Below are 22,043 nucleotides of genomic sequence, written 5' to 3'. Positions count from 1 at the left end.
ACTGAATAAGCACCACTTTTTTGTCACCAAATATTAGGCATTACATACTAGACTAACAGATGCACTTGTAATTGTGCACTGTAAAACCCAGTAAGTTAACTAAACTCAGAACTTTAGTTGTAACCGTTTACCTAAGAAATTTTAAGTGAATGTAATATAATTTTTATAATTGATTTTCCCAAACTTATATATTTTATTTACTAAAATTAGTAATAACTAAATTATAATACGTTGCTTTTAGTAAGAATTACATAATTAATGTAATTTCCACCAACTTAACCAGAACACAGAACAAAATATGTGATAGTATATAATTCTTAGTATATATCAATTGCTTTGCATAATAATTCTACTTTAATTGTGATGGTCAGGTGAATATAATTTAAATATTTGTATTAAGTCTTCTCTTTAATTTCATTTAAGTAAATTTTTATACTCATAGAAAAGTAGATGAAACAAGAAAATGCGATAGAGTGAACAGTACTGAAAGCACAGCTAACACAGAAAATGATGCTTTTTCTTAACACAGAGGCCAAGCAGTTAAATATAATATATGATGTACAAGTTTACCTAAGGTTGCCCTTGGGGAATCACTACACACTGCAAATAGGTTGTGCCAGAAGCCATTGGAAAAGAACACACATGTTCACTTAACTCAAAATAGTTGATTAATGTTTGAAAATATCCATTTTTTTTTACATAAAACAGGCTTAATTTATTTAAGTGCAGATGAATAGTGGGTTAACAGTGTGGTTATTAAGTGTACTTGTGTATTGCATTTTCACAGTATTAATATGACAGTAGTTCAATGATCCTAACACATTACCAGAATTGGAGGCTTGGAGCGTGTTAGCTGCAATGCTAACTAATTGTTTTTCCAATCTGGATTACAAGATGATAGTTGGATAGTTGACAGGGTAAGGGGACCATTCTGGTTTAATAGAGAAATCCTGCTATTAGCTATAGGCCTATATCTTTTCTGCATGTTATTCTAAATCTGTATTACAACGCCTAGATTAGTAGGTTAGCCATGATGCTAACAGTCAGGTTAAAGATATGGTGCTAACAGACACAGCAGCCAGTCTTTGCAGTACTAGAGTGGTTTAGCCACAATGGTGGCTAACAGATGACCTCGGCACATTTTAGGGATTCTCTGTTCGTTTGCGCTTTTTTTTTTTAAATAAATAATGAACAAACATACATGGTATGGTAACTAAGCCATGTATTTTCATGTAATGCTGTACAGTAAAACCTGTTACCACTGCAACCCTTGTGTGGTTGGGAACCTTTATTTGCTGTAAGAGGCAGATAAGTAAATAAGTAAATACATTTTTACAATATTTCTCTTTTAATAAACTCATTAAATATTACCAAGAATTTTATTTTCAAGTACTAAAATAAAACCAAAAACACAATGGAAAGATCGCCCACATGTGTTTGACTGGAGTGCATAAAATACAGTAGCAAGCGATTCATGTGTGGGGACAATGTGTCTCCCTGTGATGATGATGATGGTTTGAGTGTTTGAGCCAGTACATCCCCCCGAGTCTGATGGCACGTGTCTTCCTGTGTGTGTGTGTGTGTGTGTGTGTGATACTGTGAAGGGTTTCCTCTGCGTGTGACTCATCTGTCTCAGTGGGAGGCTGTGAGACGCTTACCTTCAGTGGCTGATCTGAGCGCAGTTCAGTGCAGCAGCTTTCAGTCCCTTTCTCTCAGTACTTCAGGGGTAAGGGGGGGGCGAATATGGTTGGGGTTTCCCCTGTTTCAACTTGCTAAATTCCTACTGCAAACATGCAATACCCAAAAGCCTGATACACTGTGGCTGAAGTGAAGAAATTGTGGTGCTCCCCTTATGTACATGTTTATCACAATCATAATTTATGCTGTAACTCTAATTTGATTTTGATATGATACTCAGTTCTTTGGGACCTGTCCAAATAATATTTGTGTTTTTACCTTGGGCCATTTTTTATGCTGCAGTCAATCACTATTTCTCTCTTTCCCTCGCTTTGTGTGTCTCTCTCTGAAGCAGTTCCATGTACGGAAATGTGACATTATTTTATCATATTGGGATAAATTGTGATATCATGATACATAATATACAGTAATATACATGATACATAACTTTATCTACTCTCACTTTACCTTGAAGAGTACCCACATATGGCTTTAATTACATATTTAAAGGCACTGAAATGTATATTAACAAAACAGTATTTGAATATCTTTATACAGTTTATACCATTACTCCAACATAGTCATTGTATAAAATAAATCAGATTGTATTGATATAACATCAATGCATGTTGAGTATTTTATTTATTACTTCATAGATATGCTTTAAGAGAAGAATATATATAATATATATTAAATATAATGCATGAAAGCACATTTCTTATACATTATAAGTCTAATAAATTCTTGTGAATAGAAGTATTTGTGGCCACCAAAATCCTTTATTTAACTGATAAATACTGTTTATGAATGTGCTTCTGTCTTATTAACTCTCTGATTCATAACAGTATTATACATTAATTCGTTTATGGGCTTCTAATTTTTCCAACAGCAAGAAAAGGTCTACTGTCTGGAGAACAAGACTTAAATGTATGATTAAAGTGATTAAAATGATTAAAATGTATGAATAACATGGACAACAGCAATATATTAGGAAATTTAGTGAAGTGCAAAACACAAACTGTCAAAAATGTATTAATATTAATATATTAATTTAAACATCACAGTAAGACTATATACCAGGTAAATGAGCTGCAGTAGTTCTCTAAGTTTCACATTTTGGTCCCACACAAGTAAGTAAAAGTGAACATAATACTTTTGAGCCCCATAATGGACTAATATGTTATGATTTTTAGCCATTTTGCTCTCCTATTTATAGAACTGTATAGTTTTCACACAATAGCATTAAACTATTTGTGAATGCCTAGGCTCGTCTCTTATTAATATATTTTTAGCTCAGATTGTTACACTTTACAGAAGTGCTGATCTTATAACAGTGGACTGTTAGCTATTCCCTTCTTTCACTGTGGGATGTTTAAGTGCAAAATTCTTCTATTTGTGGATTTTAGCCATGCTGTTTTAGTGTTGCTGAACTTTTTGCCTAAAGACATTTGTTAGAGGTAAAAAATACAGGAAAGGGTATTTTTATGTAGAACACTGCTATGCAAAATTAACATTTAATTTGTGTAAACTTGACAGATTATTATTGTAATTTAGCAGTGATTTCAATCACTGTAAATTAATTTACATTTTTTTTCAGTAGAGTTATTTACTTATCGTCTGTAATTTTAACAGGAAAACTCTGGTAACCACAGCTGCCAGCGTTTTCCTGTAAAAACTACAGTTTTTTTTTTTACAGTGCATGTTGTTTTCTTACATTTGTATTTATGTTCTGTGTTGTTCTCTGCTAGTGAATGGTTAACTTTGCTAATTCCCTATTGGTTGAACTTGAACTGTAAGGTTTTGGTGGATTTTTAGCTATGTAGCATGTGGCGCCTCATATTCCAACATATTTAGTACAAAATCTCTGACACTGACATTTCGGGGAAACCAATGGTCTTGTGCTTCAGAATAATCCTTTTTTAGAAATTAATTTAGCTTAGACTCACCAGCAGCAGATGTTGCAGTTGTTGTCATATAAGGGTTTGAGCCGCAGTATATATATGTACATATGTGTGTGTATGTGTGTGTTTGTGTGTGTGTGTGCGCGTGCGCATGTTTAAGGAAATAAAAGACTTTATATTCCCATAGCATGAGGCTTACAGCGCCATCCCTAGGAAAATGTTGCTAGGAAGCCATGATAGCTGGCGCATGCTAATAGAATGGAAGCAGCCTTGAGAGTAAGTGGCAATTAAACTGAAGGACGCACACGCCACAGATGTGGGCATACGGCTGGAGTCTTTGATCTGAGCTGTATTTAGTCAGTGTGTGCATACATTTATGTGTGCATGTGTGTCGGTGTGTACGTGTGTGTGTGTGTGTGTGTGTGTGCAGTACTGTGCAGTTGGATTTCTGGTGAATGTTGAGAAAATGAAAAATTCCCATTGTCACACATCAGCGCAGGAAGAGAAATTCCACTGCACTCTCCACTGCTGTGGAATTGGTCATGGTAAGAACAGAGCAATAAGCAGATAGAGCACTGCTGCACTCCACTGAACACACTGCAGAGCATTTTATCACTATTTTAGCACATTTTCTAGAGGGTGCTTCCCAGTCAGTGTAACATTATGTGGTGGTTGAAAAGCTAGGCAATTATTTTTATTATGAAGTTCATTGTTTTCTTTTTGAAGTACACCTGCTTTTTTTTCTTGTTAGTTTTTCTACAATGTTCTGTCTGTTTGTATGTGGAATGGTGGTTTTAAAAGACCAGTCATTTGGTGGACACTTCCTTCTCTTGACTGGAATACACACATGTATGCTCCATTTCATTTTCCTCCAATGTATAACCTGAAAATTATATCACATCTAAACAGCTCGCTATTGTTGTTAGCATTGTGTCAGGTTAGCATTGCTAGCAACATCATTTGAGAATACGTTATGCAGTATATATATAGATAGATAGGAACTTGAAAATTCCGACTTCCCAGTTCAAATATAACACAGCAATACTGATGGGCCTTACCAGGTCAAGGTGCATGGAATGAATGCTGACAGAGAGTGTCCTTTCAGTAAATCAGCAAAATTATTTGTTTATTTGATTGAATTATTTGACTGTTCAATGAAAAACAAGTGTCTCCATTTTTTTCAATTTGTAATTTACTACATAATTTGAACACAAAAACTGTCCTTTGTTTCAAAATATTTCTTGAAGAAGGGACCAATAGAGCAATAGATATCTTTTGATTTTACTTGAAATAAACTCTTTTTACATTGACTTATGTAAAAGAAGGTTAAGTTAAGAAGGTTTTATCTTTCTCTTTTCAATAAATTTCATGTACGTAGCGGTTTTTACAACAAAAGTTGTCATAAAGCAGCTTTACATTGCTTTAACATTGCTGTTTTGGAGATACAGTACAAGTTTTTCATTGGACAGCGATGATATTCAAATGATATGTGTAATGCAAAATTTGGGGTATATTGTAAAACCACATGCTTTGTACATCTATCACAGAAATGCTTGTGTCTTTGTGATTGACCCCTGGGCTTGGAATAATTGGGGTACAAGTTTAAACTTATAAAACTCTTTTGTCCTATACAGGTTGCATATTTTTGCATTTCAGAGATAAAATATAATATGCCAGTGTCAAGTTTTTCTGCTGTAGTAATGTTTAAATGACTAATAATTATTATCAGGAAAGAAACACTTGATCTGTAACATTCATATTCACTCTGTTGCCAAAATATTGGCATACTACTGCCCAAAACCATTTGATTAAAAAATATGGTGGCACGTTTTTTTTTACTGGCTCATGTACATCACAACAATTCCTGCATGGCAAAAGCCACACATAGTTATTATACCAGTAATAAATTAAATATGTATTTATTTTATTTAGCTCCTTTCAGTCCCATTGTAAGGGCACTTTCAGAAGCTCCCTATAGCCTAGATGAGGTAAGGTCAGAAAAGATAAGACTTAATACACCCCAGTGGGAAATGAGAGTGATTCCAGCAGTGCATGCAAGACAAACACAGAATGCACATGTGTTAGGTAAAATAGTAGTATTGTGATGTTGGCAGGATTATGCTTTAAGGATGCGACTTGGCAGCAGGCCCTGAAGGCCTTGTGAAGGTAGATGGTAAAATGAATGCAGCAAAACATAGGGAAATCCTGGACGACAATCTCATGAGTAGGGAAAACATACATTTTCTAGTTAGACAGTGACAATGAGCATATAACAAAAGCAAAAACATTAAGGTGGATGTTCTGGAGCTGTTAAGTCAAAGCTTAAGTTGGAGTAAAATAATTATGAATAATTATGATGTTACTATGTGTAAGCGAACACTGCAGCTCACTGGCTTGGGCAGCTTTGAGGAGTAGGTGTTCTGTTTTATTGTTCTTAGCACAGCATTATTGTAGCATTATTTGCACTTCGACTGCTAAACATGCTCATAATTCAGAGCATCCAGGCAATCCAGGGATTCTGGGGAAATGTTCACAGGAAGAAAAAAAAACTTTTCCTTCACTGGTTTGGAACAATTTGGTTTATGATAGTGGTGATTTGCATGAGCATGAACCAGAGTAAAAATTATACCTTTTATTGCATTTATTTTTTGGTCAAAAAAATCAGAAGGAGAAGAATATAGTCTTACTCAAAATATGATAGCTTTGGTACTAGTACATTATTTAATGCATGTGTGTACAGCTGTATGTAGAATGGCTGTGCATTGTATTTGTATTACTTTGTTTGTATTTGGGCTACACATATACTTGCTGTTTGGCCATCTGGCTGTGTTGGGATTGCAATGTTCACATTCTAGAATCTAGACTACGGACTATGTGTATTACTGAAAACTTCCACTAGAGGGTTCCACGTGTTACAGCAACAAGTGCTAAACTGTCCCTACCATTTTTGAGCGTACAGTACATTGAATATGTGTGGTGCTAATGTGCACAACCAACACACAATGTGACAGACCATGTGAGGCTGCCATCTTCAAAAATATCAGTTCATGCTTCTTTAATTGCAGTAACAGTGTTTTTTTTTTGGGGCAAAGATTGGCTTATGGTTCAAAGCAATGATGTAATTGTATTCTGGCACACTTTCAATGAATGTCTAGTTTCTGGTCTATTTTCACACCAGATTATAAGGTGCATTGCATAAAACTAGTAAGGAACAAGGGTGTTACCTCTGGGAGAAGCGCCTTAGTAAACAAAACTGTAAAAAAAAAAAAAAAATTAAGTCAAAAAAGCATTGGATGCTAATCTATACACATTTCTTTCCTGAAAACTGTTTCCTTGGGTGAGTAAATCACTTTCATTTATTTACAGTAAGCTTAGATTTCCAGATTTCTACTAAGGCTGGGTGCAGAAGCATTAGCATTAGCAGCTAACCGCTAGCGCTAGCACCTTTGAATGGCGAAAGAGCAAGTGCTTAATGCAGTAGTGCACTAGAGAAACTTTACTAAAACTCTTTCTTTATAACTATGTATCGTATAGTATCATGATATATAATGTTTAACATTCTAATGTGTAGTTAAGTAGCTGATCAGTTGGATCCAGTGGAAAACATACAATTGTAGGGCAGAGACCTGGTGATTTTGGGGAAAATTAAAGTATTTTAAGTGCACCTTATAGTGTGAAAAATATGGTAATATGGAGTGACTGTTTAGATGACAAAACCATCTATAGCATAATTGTAGGGATACGCCAAATATTTGCTAATTAAAAATATTCAGCCAAAAATTGCAAAAAATAGCTTTAAGTTCATATTAAGTGGATTAAGTTCATTTTTACCCTTTACTCATAAAGTTAAATGAAATAAAGATTTCAACATTACTGCAGACATCCCAAATTGCAAAAGTTGATTTCAGAGAGGTTACAAAAAAAAAAAGTACTGATATTTAGTGAGTAAATGTGTAATAATCTGATGTAGTTGGGCACTTGGGCACTAAGTTGAGTGTGAACTGTGTGAGTGAGACATTTACCCATCTACTATTGTGCTTCTGTCCCCAGCACTTTGTGTAATGTGGTACTGTTAACAAATTAACAAGTAGTCGTCAATTAAATTTGTAGTCGACAATTTTAAATAATCGACAATGTCGATTATATTGACTAATCGTTGCAGCCCTAGGAAACATGCCGACACCCCTGTTCCTAACAAGTGCCGCTTTAAATGCGCCATATAATCAGGTGCGCCTTGTGTATGTAAATAGACGTTCATTGATTAAATGCAAAAAATACGATATTGCGTGGTGAAGAAAATCTAATATAAACCTGCAAAATCATTTTGTTCTTTTTTATCTTAGATTTCGATGACCTTTTTTAATAGAACTCTAACATATAAAATCTCTCTGTTTCTGTCAGGTCTGGATGACTGTTTGCTGCAGTATGTTCGGACGTTTGAGAGAGAAAGGATTTCAGGGGAGCAGCTCCTGCACATCACCCATCAAGAGCTGGAGGAGCTGGGGGTCACTCGAATAGGTCATCAGGAGCTCATTCTGGAGGCAGTGGACCTGCTCTGTGCACTGGTGAGTGTGTGCTTGTGTTATGTTTGCATGTGTTAATGTGAGGTAGTTAATAAATGGTTCATTTCGTATGTCAATGTAATTAGAGCTTCATTCTGGTCATAGTGCAGCACATTATGGTCATTTTCTACAAAAATCTGCTGATAAACAGTTTTTTATATGAATAAAAACAGTAAAATTACATGCAGTGAATAAATATAAATAAATTTGTGTGTGTGTTTGTTTGAATGTTTTTGAGAGACAGCTAAATGACGTGTTTGCTTTGCATTAATGACACCACAGAAACTAATCGCTTTACTTCGCACTCTGTGATTAGCACTCAGCAGGAACCACACAAGAAAAACAGCCTGAAAATGTGGTGTGCGTGTGTGTGTGTGTGTGTGTTTGTTTTTACACATTTCTATTGGCTGCAAGTGAATCCATCTACTAAAGAAAAGTGCAGATTCTGGACAGAGACAGACAGAATGAGAAAAAGAGAGGGGGAGGTGAGAGAAAGAGAGAGAGAGAGAGAGAGAGAGAGAGAGAGAGAGAGAGAGATTCTGAATGGAAAAAAATCAATAAAATATTAGAAGATAGACTACTACACTAATTACGAGAGACAGTGTTTTGGGTTGCTAAGACAACAATAATTGTGTTGCTGTGGAGAAGGATATTACAGCGGTTGTTCTTAAATTAGTAAGGAAAACACACAAACACACACACACGTGAACATAATCACAACCATTCCAATGGTACTAAAAAAAACAAATTTTAGATGCAGTCAGAAGACAGAATGTTCACTGGGGAAAACAAAATACTGACATGTCAAAAGTAATGGGATACCAGTAGCTAAGTTTATTACAAGTGTTACCTCAGGGAACAGCATGGGAGCACACACACACCTGTATAAGTTGTGAGTGAGGTTGAACACTGGCCAGTGTGCTCATGGCAAGGAGAAATGAATGATCAGAGTTAAGTAAAGCCTGATAGCAGGATCCAGATAGATAGGGCATTCCATTTCTGACAGCTTTAGGTGTGTACCAGATACAAGACATTACCACCCACGGTGGACAGCGCAGTGTGACTAGTGAGGACTATTGTGGAATTGTCCTTGCAAACAGAAAAGCGATTCTGGCATCATATCCACATTCAATATATGGGACATGGTAAAAGTCAAACCCAAACATCAATGAGTCCCATGTCAAATGACATTCAGCGTGACAGGGTATAAACCATGCACCCAAAGTTTTTTGTATTTTTATGTTTAATGTAAACAGGCTGAGAGGTTTACTTTCTCCACACATTTCTTATAAAATCCATACAGTAGTACATAATTAATGATTTTCACATTTGGTTTGTAGGGCAGGTGGATTTATTCCCAATTTCTATGTTTTATTATGTCTATATTTACATTAAAAATATATTAAAACACGATTTGTCCACATCAGTACAAAACTACTGGTACTTACAGTAAAATCAATACCAGTCAATTCTAATGTTTCAAAATTAATGCAGTTGAATCGCCACCTTTAGATTGCATCTAGTATTGCACACACACATACACCCCCCACCCACCCACCCACACACACACACACACACACTGGTGTTCTTTATTAACCTCTTGATGAACTCAGACTTGTATTGTATTTCAGAACTATGGTCTCGAGACAGAGAATCTCCGCTCTCTCTCCCATAAACTCAACGCTTCAGCCAAGAACCTTCAGAACTTCATCACTGGCCGTCGCCGTGGGGGTCACTATGATGGTCGAGTGTCACGACGACTACCCAATGACTTCCTCACATCTGTGGTTGATCTAATAGGAGCAGCAAAGAACTTACTAGCCTGGCTGGACAGGTAAACTGACCCAGTACAGACCAAATGTACCACATAACTGAACTGAGGTGAATTAAATATATGCAAAAAAACATTAAAAATAGAATCGAATTAATTAAATCAAATATATAATATATAATTGTTATATTGCACAGGTTTTCTCAATCACAATAATGATGAAGTAATGCATTTTTTAGATAATGTGAAGTGAGCTAAACTGTATTAAACCAAATTGGATTGAACTACATTACCTTGTTAAGCAGTTTCCCCTGATGCACAGCAGAACTGAATGACAGAATTTACAGTATTGATGTGCATTGACTGCACACTTAACGATGCTAAAGGCCACAGTGCTTGGTTATCTCAGAAAGTCCGGGGCAGTGGGTTAGAAGTCACCAGCACAGCTCTTGAAAAACTAGTTGACACTTTTAACTTTTTAGCTTTTAAGCTTATTGTTTAATTAAATTTCAGTATTTTGCTATGAATATTAATATTTACTGTACATTAATTTGTGCCTATAATTAATTATTTAATTACTGTAATTTTGTTTTTAATAATTCAGTAACTTTGAATAAATCCGTAAACCATATTCATAACAAAGCAATAAATGTAAATTTGCTAAATAGCTTTTTGTCTTATCAAATTAGTGTCTTATCAAATAGCTTAGAAACTACAATAAAATGTTTAGTTGCTGCTATTTATTACAAGACAAATACTACACATTTTCTAAATAACACATAATATAAATATACAATAACAGTAATTTCAACAACAGTATTGCAATATTTCCTAGTTCCTTAATATTTCTGTGCGTTATCAGTAAAAATCTGTATAATTATATCTTTCATTTAATTGTTTTACGATTGTGTGCATACATCTGCTTAATAAGAACCCTCACCTACTGTACCTGTCTGTTTGTGTGTATGTGTGTGTGTGTGTGTGTGTGTGTTTGCATGTGTGTGTTTCGTTTTCAGGTCACCGTTTGTCAGTGTGACTGAATATTCGGTACTGAAGAACAACATTGTCCAACTCTGTCTCGAGTTAACCACCATAGTACAACAGGTGTGTGTGCGAGCATGTTTGTGTTCATGGGCATGTTTTTGTGTGGATGTATGTTTCTTTGTGTGTGTTTTGAGTGCTGTGTGTGTGCATTTGCAAGTTCCTGGTTTGTCAGCAATTAAATGCATGGTTATAGTGTGTAAAAATAGAATAGTGAAACTTGATACGTTAAATATCTTTTTAATGCCCTTATTAGACCACGCTCATGTTTGTAGTAAAATTTAGTAAAAGTATTACAAGTTGTAATTTAGTAAAAGTTTTGTGAAATTGTTTTGTGTGTGCCAGTGTTTTGTTTTGCATAAAACATTCTTATAGCTTTCACTTATAGCTAAATAAATATATTGTATTTAAAATATACAATAACATGTAAAATACTATCTATCTATCTATCTATCTATCTATCTATCTATCTATCTATCTATCTATCTATCTATCTATCTATCTATCTATCTATCTATCTATCTATCTATCTATCTATCTATCCACTCATCCATCCATCCATCTAAAAATAATAATTCATGTGTTTCAGGACTGTACTGTGTATGAAACAGAAAACAAGATACTACATGTGGTGAGTATCTCTATAGACAGACAAACACATGCACACACACACACGCATGCACGCGCACACACACACACACACACAGACCTATGCAACAAAATATCTTGTCAGCATATTGCTTGCGTGTATGTATGTATGTTCGGACTCACCTGCTCACTGTGAATGCTCTTATTGATGGTTTCACCTTGAATGACTGATAATGAGTCAGTACTGAGTTACAGACCACTGTGGTGAGTCATCAGAGCTGTCTTTTTTAGGTGTAATTGTGATTTCATCAGAGCTGCCTCCACAGTTGTAGATTGCTGTGATCTTATGAGTGCAGATTCTCTAGTTATGAAGTATTTGGAGATCCTCAGAGTAACCTGCTGAGTTAGGTGCCATTATGATGTCATCATAGGAGGTTTCATTGTTTTATGCCATTGCGATGTCATCAGAACAGCTACTCTTGTTAGCAGCTTTTATGATGTCATCAGAGGAGCTTTTATTGTTTTATGCCATTGCGATGTCTTCAGAACAGCTTCTCTAGTTAGGGACCTTTGTAATGTCATTTTAGTTAGTGGCCTTTGTGATGTCAACAAAAGTCTCAAAACGTATAAATAAATGTAAAACCAGAACTGCTTCAGCATTATTCATTGTATATTATAACACCCCTACCAACTCAGTCAGAAAAGTAATAAAAAATCACCTTATTGTAAAAAGTCCATTCCCTTTTTCTGAACCCCTTTGGATTAATATAGTTATGTAAATCATTGAAAAAAATTGCTCATGCTTTATTCTAAATCAAGAATTGAATTGTAATGAGGCCAGACATGTACACTTCTAATGTTCATCATATTTCTTTCACTCTTCCTTTCATAGTGTAAGACTCTATCTGGTATCTGTGAACACATCATATCTCTGTCGTCTGATTCGTTGGTTTCGCAGTCTGCCCACCTGGAGGTCGTTCACCTGACCAATGTCATGCCCAATGAAGGCCTAGTAAGTAAATGATAATAATGTAACTTTTTCAAAAATACAGTTTATGTGAAATAAAAAAATACAAATGGCATTATTGCTAAAACAGTACAGTACTTACAATATTCTCTCTTTTTCTTTCTCTCCCTCCCAGGGGATGTATATTAAGTCCACCTATGATGGTCTCCATGTTATAACAGGCACTACAGAGAATGTAAGTTTAATGTTCTGCTCGCAATTTTGTAATAAGAATAATAAGTATATGATTAACTCACCTCTCTCTCTCTCTCTCTCTCTCTCTCTCTCTCTCTCTCTCTCCCTGCAGTCTCCTGCTGACCTGTGTAAGAAGATTCATGCAGGTGATGAGGTCATTCAAGTGAACCATCAGACTGTGGTGCGTATTAGTCTGTAGATGTATGTGTGCTTGGTATCTCTTTGTATGTAGTGCTGTTTGTCCTGGTTCTCTTTCTAGAATATTTACACATAGAGGAACTGTTTTTTTCTTCTTAAACAACAAATAATTTCATTTAGACATGTGCTTTGTATAAATATTTGTATAGACATCCAGGGAATGTATTCACTTTAATGTATTGTACATTCCTCTTAGATCCAATTTGCTGCTGTACAGAGACTTTTATCGTTAGTTAGCGTGTTAGCATTAGTTACTCTTTAATTTAATATCTGAGAACTCTCCTCAGTGTCCTTTGCTGGGCAGTAATGTATGCAATGGTGCCTTGAGGATGCTATAGGAACACTATGGTAAAAAGTTTCTAAACTGGATTGGGAATAAAAGAGCTAGAATCAAATTCTGGATCTGCTCTGATTCTAAATTACTTAATCTGATCTGACCATGCCTAGTAACAGCAATCACACCCCTTATGCTTTAACATGCCAAAATTAACTGAAAATTTTAGAAGTATAAGCTTTGATCTGATTGGCCAATAAAATACTAATACTGAATTTTGTATTAATACACTATTCTAAACTGCAGTAAAAAATAAAGTAAGGTTCAAATAAATACAAACCAGCCAGAAACAGGAGTAAAAATTCAGCTTTATTCAGACTGTCATCGCCACACTTGTGAAAAATAAACAGTGCCTTCACATATGGGTGAGCCCCAAAGCAAAGCTTTTAAACTGATTCCGATAAAGTGATTGCTGCTATTCTTAGCCGCGCGATCGGATGGAAAATGAGAGTCCGTTCTCGCAAAGCTGCCGGCCTGCAGCAGCGCACAAATGTGCGACCCCATTTACCCACAATGCCCCGAGGTGTTGTACTGCCATCGATTAGAAAATGGACTCAGTCGTGTGTGTGAGAGAGGAACTATGTGCTGGTTCCCCCACTCTTGCTTACTCTCTTGCTTAATTTTTTCGCTCTTTCTGCTTTATGTTTTCTTTTATCTCCTGGTTTTGGTTCTTTCTTTACACTCTAAATCTTTCTCTATCTCTCACTTTCTCACCCCTCCTTTCACGCACTTATTTAATCAATACACTGACAACACTGCAGTGTTACACAACACCACAGAACGAGCTGAATAGAAAAAAAAGTGCAGGGAAAACCATCCCATGTTGGACCGATTACCATCCTGCCACAACAAACAAGTAGACAAACAGGAGATTATTTTTATCTGAAAACAATTGAATCTGCCAGGTGTTCTTTACATTGTATCAAAATTTCATGATGAATATGAATGATCTAAAATAGGAATAACATTTTAACTTTTACTTATATTTAAAGTAATTAAGCTACGATTTAATTAAGTATTTAAGTCAGCCTATAGCAATACTGAAAATACTTCATTTTTTAAAAAATGACAAAAAATACAAAATGACAACTTACTGACTTTAGACTGGATAAAGAGTGTTAACAGCATCCTCTGGGTCTGTCATAGCTTTTGATAGGCACATATTTTTTTAACTGCTTAGCATAAGGGATGTTATATTATAACAATATTTTGGAAGGAAGACATGCCTTAAGCCCCTCCTGTTATTTCTAATGTCCTTTAAATACCATCTCTACCATGTTCACATGGAAATTAAGGGTCCTATCTAACCCCCTGTGCAAGGCACGTCCCAATGCTCATTGCTATCTTACAACCATTGAACAGTCTTTTTTTTGTTTTTCACACCTTACGCCTGCACCACTAAAAGACAGACAGAGTGTACGAATATATCTACAATGATAAGAGTGGTGGTCTGGAAGCAAGGAGTGTTCAGGTAAATGTCTGGCGTATTTCTATGTTGGCAGCGGAAAACACAGGTGCTGCACTCTCTGAAAGCAACCTAGACAACAGTTCTTCATCAGACATTCACATACACATCAAAAACAAACAGTATACTAAAAAAAAAATATTATTGTAATGACCACACTGTGAGCGAGCAGGTCAGTTTCCTCTGCTGCACAGAAGTGCTGCGCCATTAAAATACCAATCCGCTAAAGTCAGAGTGCACCAGGCTCTTAAAGGGAAAGGCAAGTTTCACGTTACGCCCAAAACAAACACATGATTAATTAACAGAATTAGTACATGCCTTTGTGCACGTTTCGAGACGCACAAGGTATATAAATCAAGCTACACTAAAATATAACCCGAAAAGTCTTTGCACTCCTCTTTTTAAAATCTGTTATCTCTCCTTTTTGGCTTAATTTATCAGAGAGGGGGGACTGGCTTCCTACCACAAGCTGAAGCCATCGGAACTCCAGCTCAAAGTTCTCTCCCCTCTCTCCATCCTCTTTCTGAACAATCACAGGTTGATAGCATGTTCCCAACTTGCCTTTGTATTTACTTTTGTCACATGCATGTTCTTGTTTCATTTTTTATATTGAAGGGGCGATCTGTCATTCTACAGATATCCCTCATTGGTTCACTGTTGCTATGGGTAACAGTCTGCTTGCACTTATCACACAAGATGGGTAGTGACTGACTACCTTGTTAGAGTGCTCTTCTTCATGCAGGTACAGAAGGTTTTTTAATCAGCGAAAGCCAGACCTGCAGCAGTAATGGATGGGCAGTAAAAAAATATTGATATATTTAAGTACCACAACATTATGTTTTCCAATACTGCAACAATTCTCAAAAGCATACTATTGATTTTTATTAATATTTTACTAAAGATTGTGATATGTAACATATTGGAGGGATCATGTCAATGCACAGTCCTAGTACTGTGGAACTTTCTCAGTGTTCAGATGCATGGAGGGTGTACGCAGGTGAGAAAGGGGTTGTTATAAAAATACCTGAGTTGCAAGGCCTGTGTCAGATCAGCAGAGTGTCATTGCCTCATTCGACATTTGTGCCCTTGATTTTGAACAGTGGCTGGCAGGAAAAGAGAAGTAACTTAAACCCCAGAATAAGAACCTGAACATTACTGGATTACTTTTACTGATAATGTGCAAGCTTTGCATCATTCATACATACAGTCATAGGACCATTTTTTGGTTGACAAAATTGCTGGTTTGGTAATCTGACCACCAATGGTAGGATTGGCAAATTTTAACTGAATGTGTTGCTTTCTTGACCCAAACTTGACATTTTGTGCAGGCATGTGTAGCTTGTATTAGTCCTACACTATTGTGGGTGTTTATACGTTTGCATTGCATTGTCTGCATCACTCGGAAATTGCTCTTCCAACACAGAAGGTGAAGGCATCACAAGGGGCTTAAATGCAAAAACAGGAAAACAATGCTTAATGTAGTAATCAAAGTCACATTTTGGGGAGGTGCATATCAGACTATGGCAAAGGCTCTGCTGTAGGTAATGTGATTACACATAGCCTAGAAAGTATGAAGAATAAGCCCAAACTTGGCTGGAAGCATCGTCTGAGACTCAGTTTCGACCATGCACAACTGGGCTGAATGTGATTTTCTTTCAAGCATTTGTTTAAGTTTCTCACTATGGGATACCCCTCCTCCTTGTATAGCTCAGAAGCTCTATTGCACCTCCACTGTGATGCCCGTGCCCCCACCCCTCGTATTTAATAAGGTGGCTTGACATCACCTAATTTTACAGCTTCTTTACTCCTAAAGTTAAACTGTTCACTGACAGGCCTAGGTCTTACTCATGGAGTATTTCACCTTTAATTGGTTTGTCTCCAAACATCTAAAACAGACAAGTTAAGATAGTGGGCCTGTAATGTTATGTATACTCGGCAAGCAGTTGGCAAAAGCAGATCAGGCAAATTCCCATATTATACTTGTTAACCGGAGTGTTGGCACATGTGGCTCAGGCCGTTTGCTGTAATATACATGGTACCTAGAGTGTTGGCACATGCAGCTCATGTGCCTGGATGTAAGTTGAGCATTTGGGCCAGAATTGGGGTTGGTTTCAAACTGGTTCTGAACAGTAATTTTTGCCATCTGCCAGGGTATGCACAGGCTATGGCATAGATTTAGCACAGATGCAGGAACTGGCATTTACTCTTCTAAACGTCTTTGTATCATAAGACCATGGAACATTCCTCTAGAAGATTTTTCAGCTGTAAATTTTAATCAAGCTTGTGGAGTTGAGGTTGTGGGTTTGTTCTTTGCACACGGTCTGTGGGGATTTCGGAGTGTTCTCTGGTAGGTGGATTACTGTAGCTATGCTAAAATGCCTCAAGGTGTGAGTGAAAAAAATGTCTGTGTTGCCCTGCTCAGGATGTATTCTTGTTTTGTACACAGTGTATCTGGTTAGAATCCAACCCCACCATATCACTGACTTTAGAAAAAGAAGATAAATGAACAAATGATAGCAAATGAAATCTGTTACTGGTGTGTCTGTGACTGCTCTTACAGACAGTGATTATTTATTACAAAGCTAAAAAAGTAAAAGAGGAATCAACAGAAAGATAAGGAGGAGAATAAGACAGATATGAGATGTGAATCATTCAGTGCATGCTATCCATTATTCTCCCCTAACCCTCCAGTGAAGGCTTGTTAAATACTCAGCTCTCTCACATGCAGGAACAGGCTTTAAGCCTACAGTCTCTCAGCTCGTAAAAAAATAGAATTGTCTGCAGTCAGACACGACATAAAAGTCCCGGTGGATCATGTGGTTTTGTGGGGGATTATTTATTGTACTCACAGGATTATCCAAGAACGACACAAATTGGCCAGCCAACCAGGATGAAATGGCCACCTGGCACTAGGCTATAGTGGGATTTGGTGGGCATAACAGTGGGCAGGCCTTTGAGAGTCACTGTCTCTTCCTGAGCCGCTGAATAAATCCCTGTTCATGCATGCGCTTTTATGTGGTTAGTTACTGATAACGAAACAGGAAATGGTTCGGGGTGAGCGCAAGTTGGAGGTAAAAGTCTAATGAATTTAACAAGGCAGGACACTTGTGTAAAATAGAAGCTGATACACGATAGCAAAATGCTGTAAAGTCTAGAATGGAATACTTATGTGACTGATATTTTTTTGAGTTTTAGCCTTACAAGTGAAACACAAGTGCGCTTTTTGATTTTTAAAATAGAATGTCACATTCTGAAACATTTACTGCAACAATAAACATTTACAAGGGTTGCTTTTGTATGAGTAACTTTCTTTACCCTTCATGGAAAGTTTTCTCCAGTACTTTGGAGCATTGCTGTGAGGATTTCTGTTTAGTTAAGCGAAAAGATAATCAGTGAGCTCGGGATGTTCGATGACCCCCTACCTTATTCTCATGTCTGTAACTCATCTAAAAAGTACTAAATAGAGACAAATCATTGCAGAGAACATAGTTCCACTGTTTAACAGCTCAGTACTGTGAGGCGTTAACCCCTCAACAGGTTCACGTTTATGTGCTCCAGAGAGTCATTTGCTATTGGCAGTACATCTCTACATCTGTGTAAACGATGTGTGCAACTTGGTTCTATCTGCCTTGTTTTTTCAGCCTTGTTATCAGCGAATAGATTTTTCTGTGCCACTCCAACACACTGCCTCTCTCTGTATCTCTCAGGTTGGGTGGCAGTTAAAGAATCTGGTGAATTCTCTCCGTGAAGATCCGAGTGGGGTCATCCTCACGCTGAAGAAACGGCCTCAGAACGCACTCAGCTCCACCTCCGGCCTGCTCAAGAACACTCGCTGGAAACCCCTCGCTCTTCAGGTATGTGTGCGTATGTGTGTGTGTGTGTGTAAAAAACTCTCAGACCTGAGGTGTGTGTTGGTGTGACTGTGTATTCTGTAAAGGAGGCTTTGAAATGTGTAGGTGCGTGTACTGTATATGTACACGTGCTGTAAATTGGACTTGAGCGTGCATGTGTATGTGTGTGTGTGTGTTACTTCTTGGCTTGTTGCCATGACGCCTTGATTTCTGTAGTTGCCGTGGTTACACATCTTTGACAGAGGCAGGTCCACGTGTGTCAGCATCATCGGAGTCACGACGCACAGAAAAGGGAGTGTGTGTGTGTGTGTATGTGTGCAGTCTTGTGGGTGTGCCTTGGTATGTGCAAGTCCATGTCTATGAGAAGGTTTGGTGAGGAATGTGCTGATAGTGCAGACTGTACTGTTTTTAAAGCAATGAAGTCCATAAATAATAACACTTTTTTTTCTTTTGGCAATAAATAATTGATCCATTCAATTCTGTGCGAAAGTGGCAGTGGAATCAGTTCAACCCTTGTGCTATTTTATTTATGTTATGTTATATATTTTTTATTTTAAAGCAGGGCATTGCTTTATATCTATACGAGTGGATACAATGAGCTATGTCAAAATGTATTTATTACTTCAATTACTTTAGCTCTTATGTAGCTCTCTGCTTTTAAATTCAGCTTAAACCCCTCGGGAACACATTTATATATTGTTACTATTTTTATAATACTAAACTGTTGTTTTGTGAAACATTTAGCAAGTTAGCGAAGTTAAAAAAGAGACGACTCCAAAATCACCAAAATGCATTCTTCAGCCTGTCTGAGAACTGTGTGAGAGTGGTCATAATATTGTAATGATGGTGCATAACAAGGGTTTGTTTACATAACCATGGCAAAGCACACCATGGTGCCTTCAGATTGAGAAGCATAAAGTAACTTTGTGAATACTTCGACAGCTTAGCTCACCAAGATGGTAGCTAAGTGACAGCTTATCAGCTAACTGGTTCCGGTTGTTCAGACTCAAAGAGAGGGCGGAGCTACGTTAGGCTTTTGATTAGTTGCTGCTGACTTTAATTTGATCTGCTGACATCAGGCTGACCAACTTTTAGACTTGCTGATTATACACCCAGAAGAGAGTAATACTGTTGCAATACAGAAAAGATTTATTAGACTTTATTAGACTAGGAAGATATTCATGAAAAATATTTTACTGGACATTTGTACATGGATAAACCAGTGGAGCCAAATTAACCCAATTAGAAAGCAAACTCAGATTTAGGTTCCCAGAGACTTTAAGAATGTTCTGTGCATTTAATAACTTACATTATAGACAATATAAATGAATACTTAATTCAAATATTATTTAATATGTATTTTTTGCATATTTAAATAAATGGAGATTTAAACAAATAGACATATGTCTTTTAAACATACGTTGTAAAATGTAAATAAGAAAAAATAATTTATTGCGAAGAACAATTAGGACCAACCCCCTACCTGCCCCACATTAGTACTTAATATCAGCAAATTAGCTATAAATGATTAGATCATCATTAAAGAGGACATTTGAGGAAACCAAACATCACTCTTTAGTTTGGTTTGCTCTTGACTGAGTTCCAAAGAACTCTCTGAGACCTTCACAAATAAATTTGTATGATGTTCTTGAAAGATTCTGGAAAGTGGAGAACATTTTAAACAACTGCCAACATGGCCAGGTCAAGCTGTCCTTGCCAGGTCAGCTCAAGAAATGTTCACTGTGCCCATAAGATTCACTAAAGCCTCCAATGACCCTAAAACGTCACCACAGGACCTCTGTCAGATTTGATTATGTGGTTTCTGGTTGTAAATATTCTTGCCCACGTCTACACCAGTGTCATTTGTGTGTTTGGTAATTTTTCATTCATGTGAAGTAGTTTTACACCTATTAACCCTCTACAACATCAGTGTGAAATACAACTTATAGTATTTCTCTGTTGCTAGGGATACTCTTGTTGCTAGGGATGCTTGTTGCTATGCTCTGCCTGAGCCTGATCTAAATGTTCACAGTTGCTCAGTTGCTCATGTACGTCTCTTTTTCACTCAAGGTCTTGTGTGTGTTTCTGTATGTGTGTAGACTCCAGTAAACTGTACTAGTGATAGTGGGCATGTAAGTGAGTGGCAGTGAGTGTTAGTATTGTTGGAGTGTGTTGCTGCATTATGCTGTACTGTATCTTTGGTTTCAGAACATAATCTTGATTTCTGTTTTTGTCTTTTTTTTAAACACTTTGAAAAGGCTAACTCTCTTTCTGTCAACATTCCATGATAAATGGACCAACAGAAATGCTCAAAAATGATTTAAATAAAATATTTTTGGCACTTTTGTGTACACAATTATCTGGATTCCTCAAAAGCAGCAAAAGAAATTCATTGTATTGAGTATGCTTATTTTGAGTTAAGATCAATTATTATGCTTAAACAATTCCCTAAGATGTTTCTCATTTTTTGCATTTCCGTATTTTTAACATTTACTTTTTGAACTTAGCCTCACACTAATCTTCTTACTAATTAGTGAAATTACTACAATCATTGTCTTATTTAACCAGATTAAAGTACATTATACATCCAAATGTTGGTTTTCAAAAAATATATATTTAGTTTGATTCTGTTCTCTCCACTTTGCATGGATTTAACATAACTAAGAAATGTGTCTCATTCTGTTTAATGCAAACTGTAAAATGCAGCATAAAAGTCAATCTTTATATTTAAGGGTATAATTAGGACATTCTTGAGTGTTTTTTGTCTTTAGATTTTTTTACTTCTTAAAGAATTTGACATACTGGCCCCTAGCTCATTTCTGACAAGGAAATATGTTCACCTACCCATAGGAGGCAACTGTGAGCTTAAACCAACTCTACACACCTGGTTGAAAATGTATATATATTAGCTGTTTTGGATTTTGAGATCTTTTTTACTTCCCTGGGTTTTTGCGTTTACTTCATTTGTAGTGCTCAAGGTGTGGCCCCTGGGCTACTGCTGGCCTTTGATGTATTTAATCACCAGAAAGCAGTGGCGTGCAGTGAATATAGTGGGTACCCCTTCTGCAACCACCCGTCCAAAACCACCGCCCCCGCCCGACCGACCGACACATAGATAAATACTACAATAAATATATATTCTCTGTCTTGACTGAGTTATATGAAATTATATATGAACACATCAACAGCCCGAAAATACAGCTACAAACTACAAAAGTATACAATAGACCCAACAATAAATGCTTAATTTTCCTACAAGAACATGCGTTCAACAAATATCCCTCATTTGTATGCCTACAGTACATCAGAGCACCCAAAACATTAAGTACACATAAAACTCACCAGTCAGGCAGCCTATTACTTAGTTTCACGTTGAATGGCAGCCTTTAAAAAGGCTTTTTAATATAATATGACACAATATCTGTCATATTTCCATGATAGTTAGCTAAATATT

The 22,043-nt window shown here is 36.6% G+C and overlaps 1 protein-coding gene across 1 annotated transcript in view; it reads left to right on the top strand.

Moving 5' to 3' along the window:
• si:ch211-26b3.4 (connector enhancer of kinase suppressor of ras 2) overlaps nucleotides 1-22,043 on the top strand; it is a 48,202-nt gene that overhangs the window by 5,288 nt on the left and 20,871 nt on the right. Inside the window, exons 2-9 of the mRNA XM_022680848.2 lie at nucleotides 7,980-8,143; nucleotides 9,772-9,974; nucleotides 10,928-11,015; nucleotides 11,542-11,583; nucleotides 12,433-12,552; nucleotides 12,683-12,742; nucleotides 12,854-12,922; nucleotides 18,446-18,592. Coding sequence (XP_022536569.1) covers nucleotides 7,980-8,143; nucleotides 9,772-9,974; nucleotides 10,928-11,015; nucleotides 11,542-11,583; nucleotides 12,433-12,552; nucleotides 12,683-12,742; nucleotides 12,854-12,922; nucleotides 18,446-18,592 — 893 coding nt within the window. The remainder of the gene's footprint in view (nucleotides 1-7,979; nucleotides 8,144-9,771; nucleotides 9,975-10,927; nucleotides 11,016-11,541; nucleotides 11,584-12,432; nucleotides 12,553-12,682; nucleotides 12,743-12,853; nucleotides 12,923-18,445; nucleotides 18,593-22,043) is intronic.

This window comes from Astyanax mexicanus, chromosome 1 (genome assembly GCF_023375975.1).
Source record: "Astyanax mexicanus isolate ESR-SI-001 chromosome 1, AstMex3_surface, whole genome shotgun sequence".
Taxonomy (NCBI): Eukaryota; Metazoa; Chordata; class Actinopteri; order Characiformes; family Acestrorhamphidae; genus Astyanax; species Astyanax mexicanus.
Note: the sequence above shows the minus strand (reverse complement) of the source record. Positions and strands in the feature narration are given on the sequence as shown.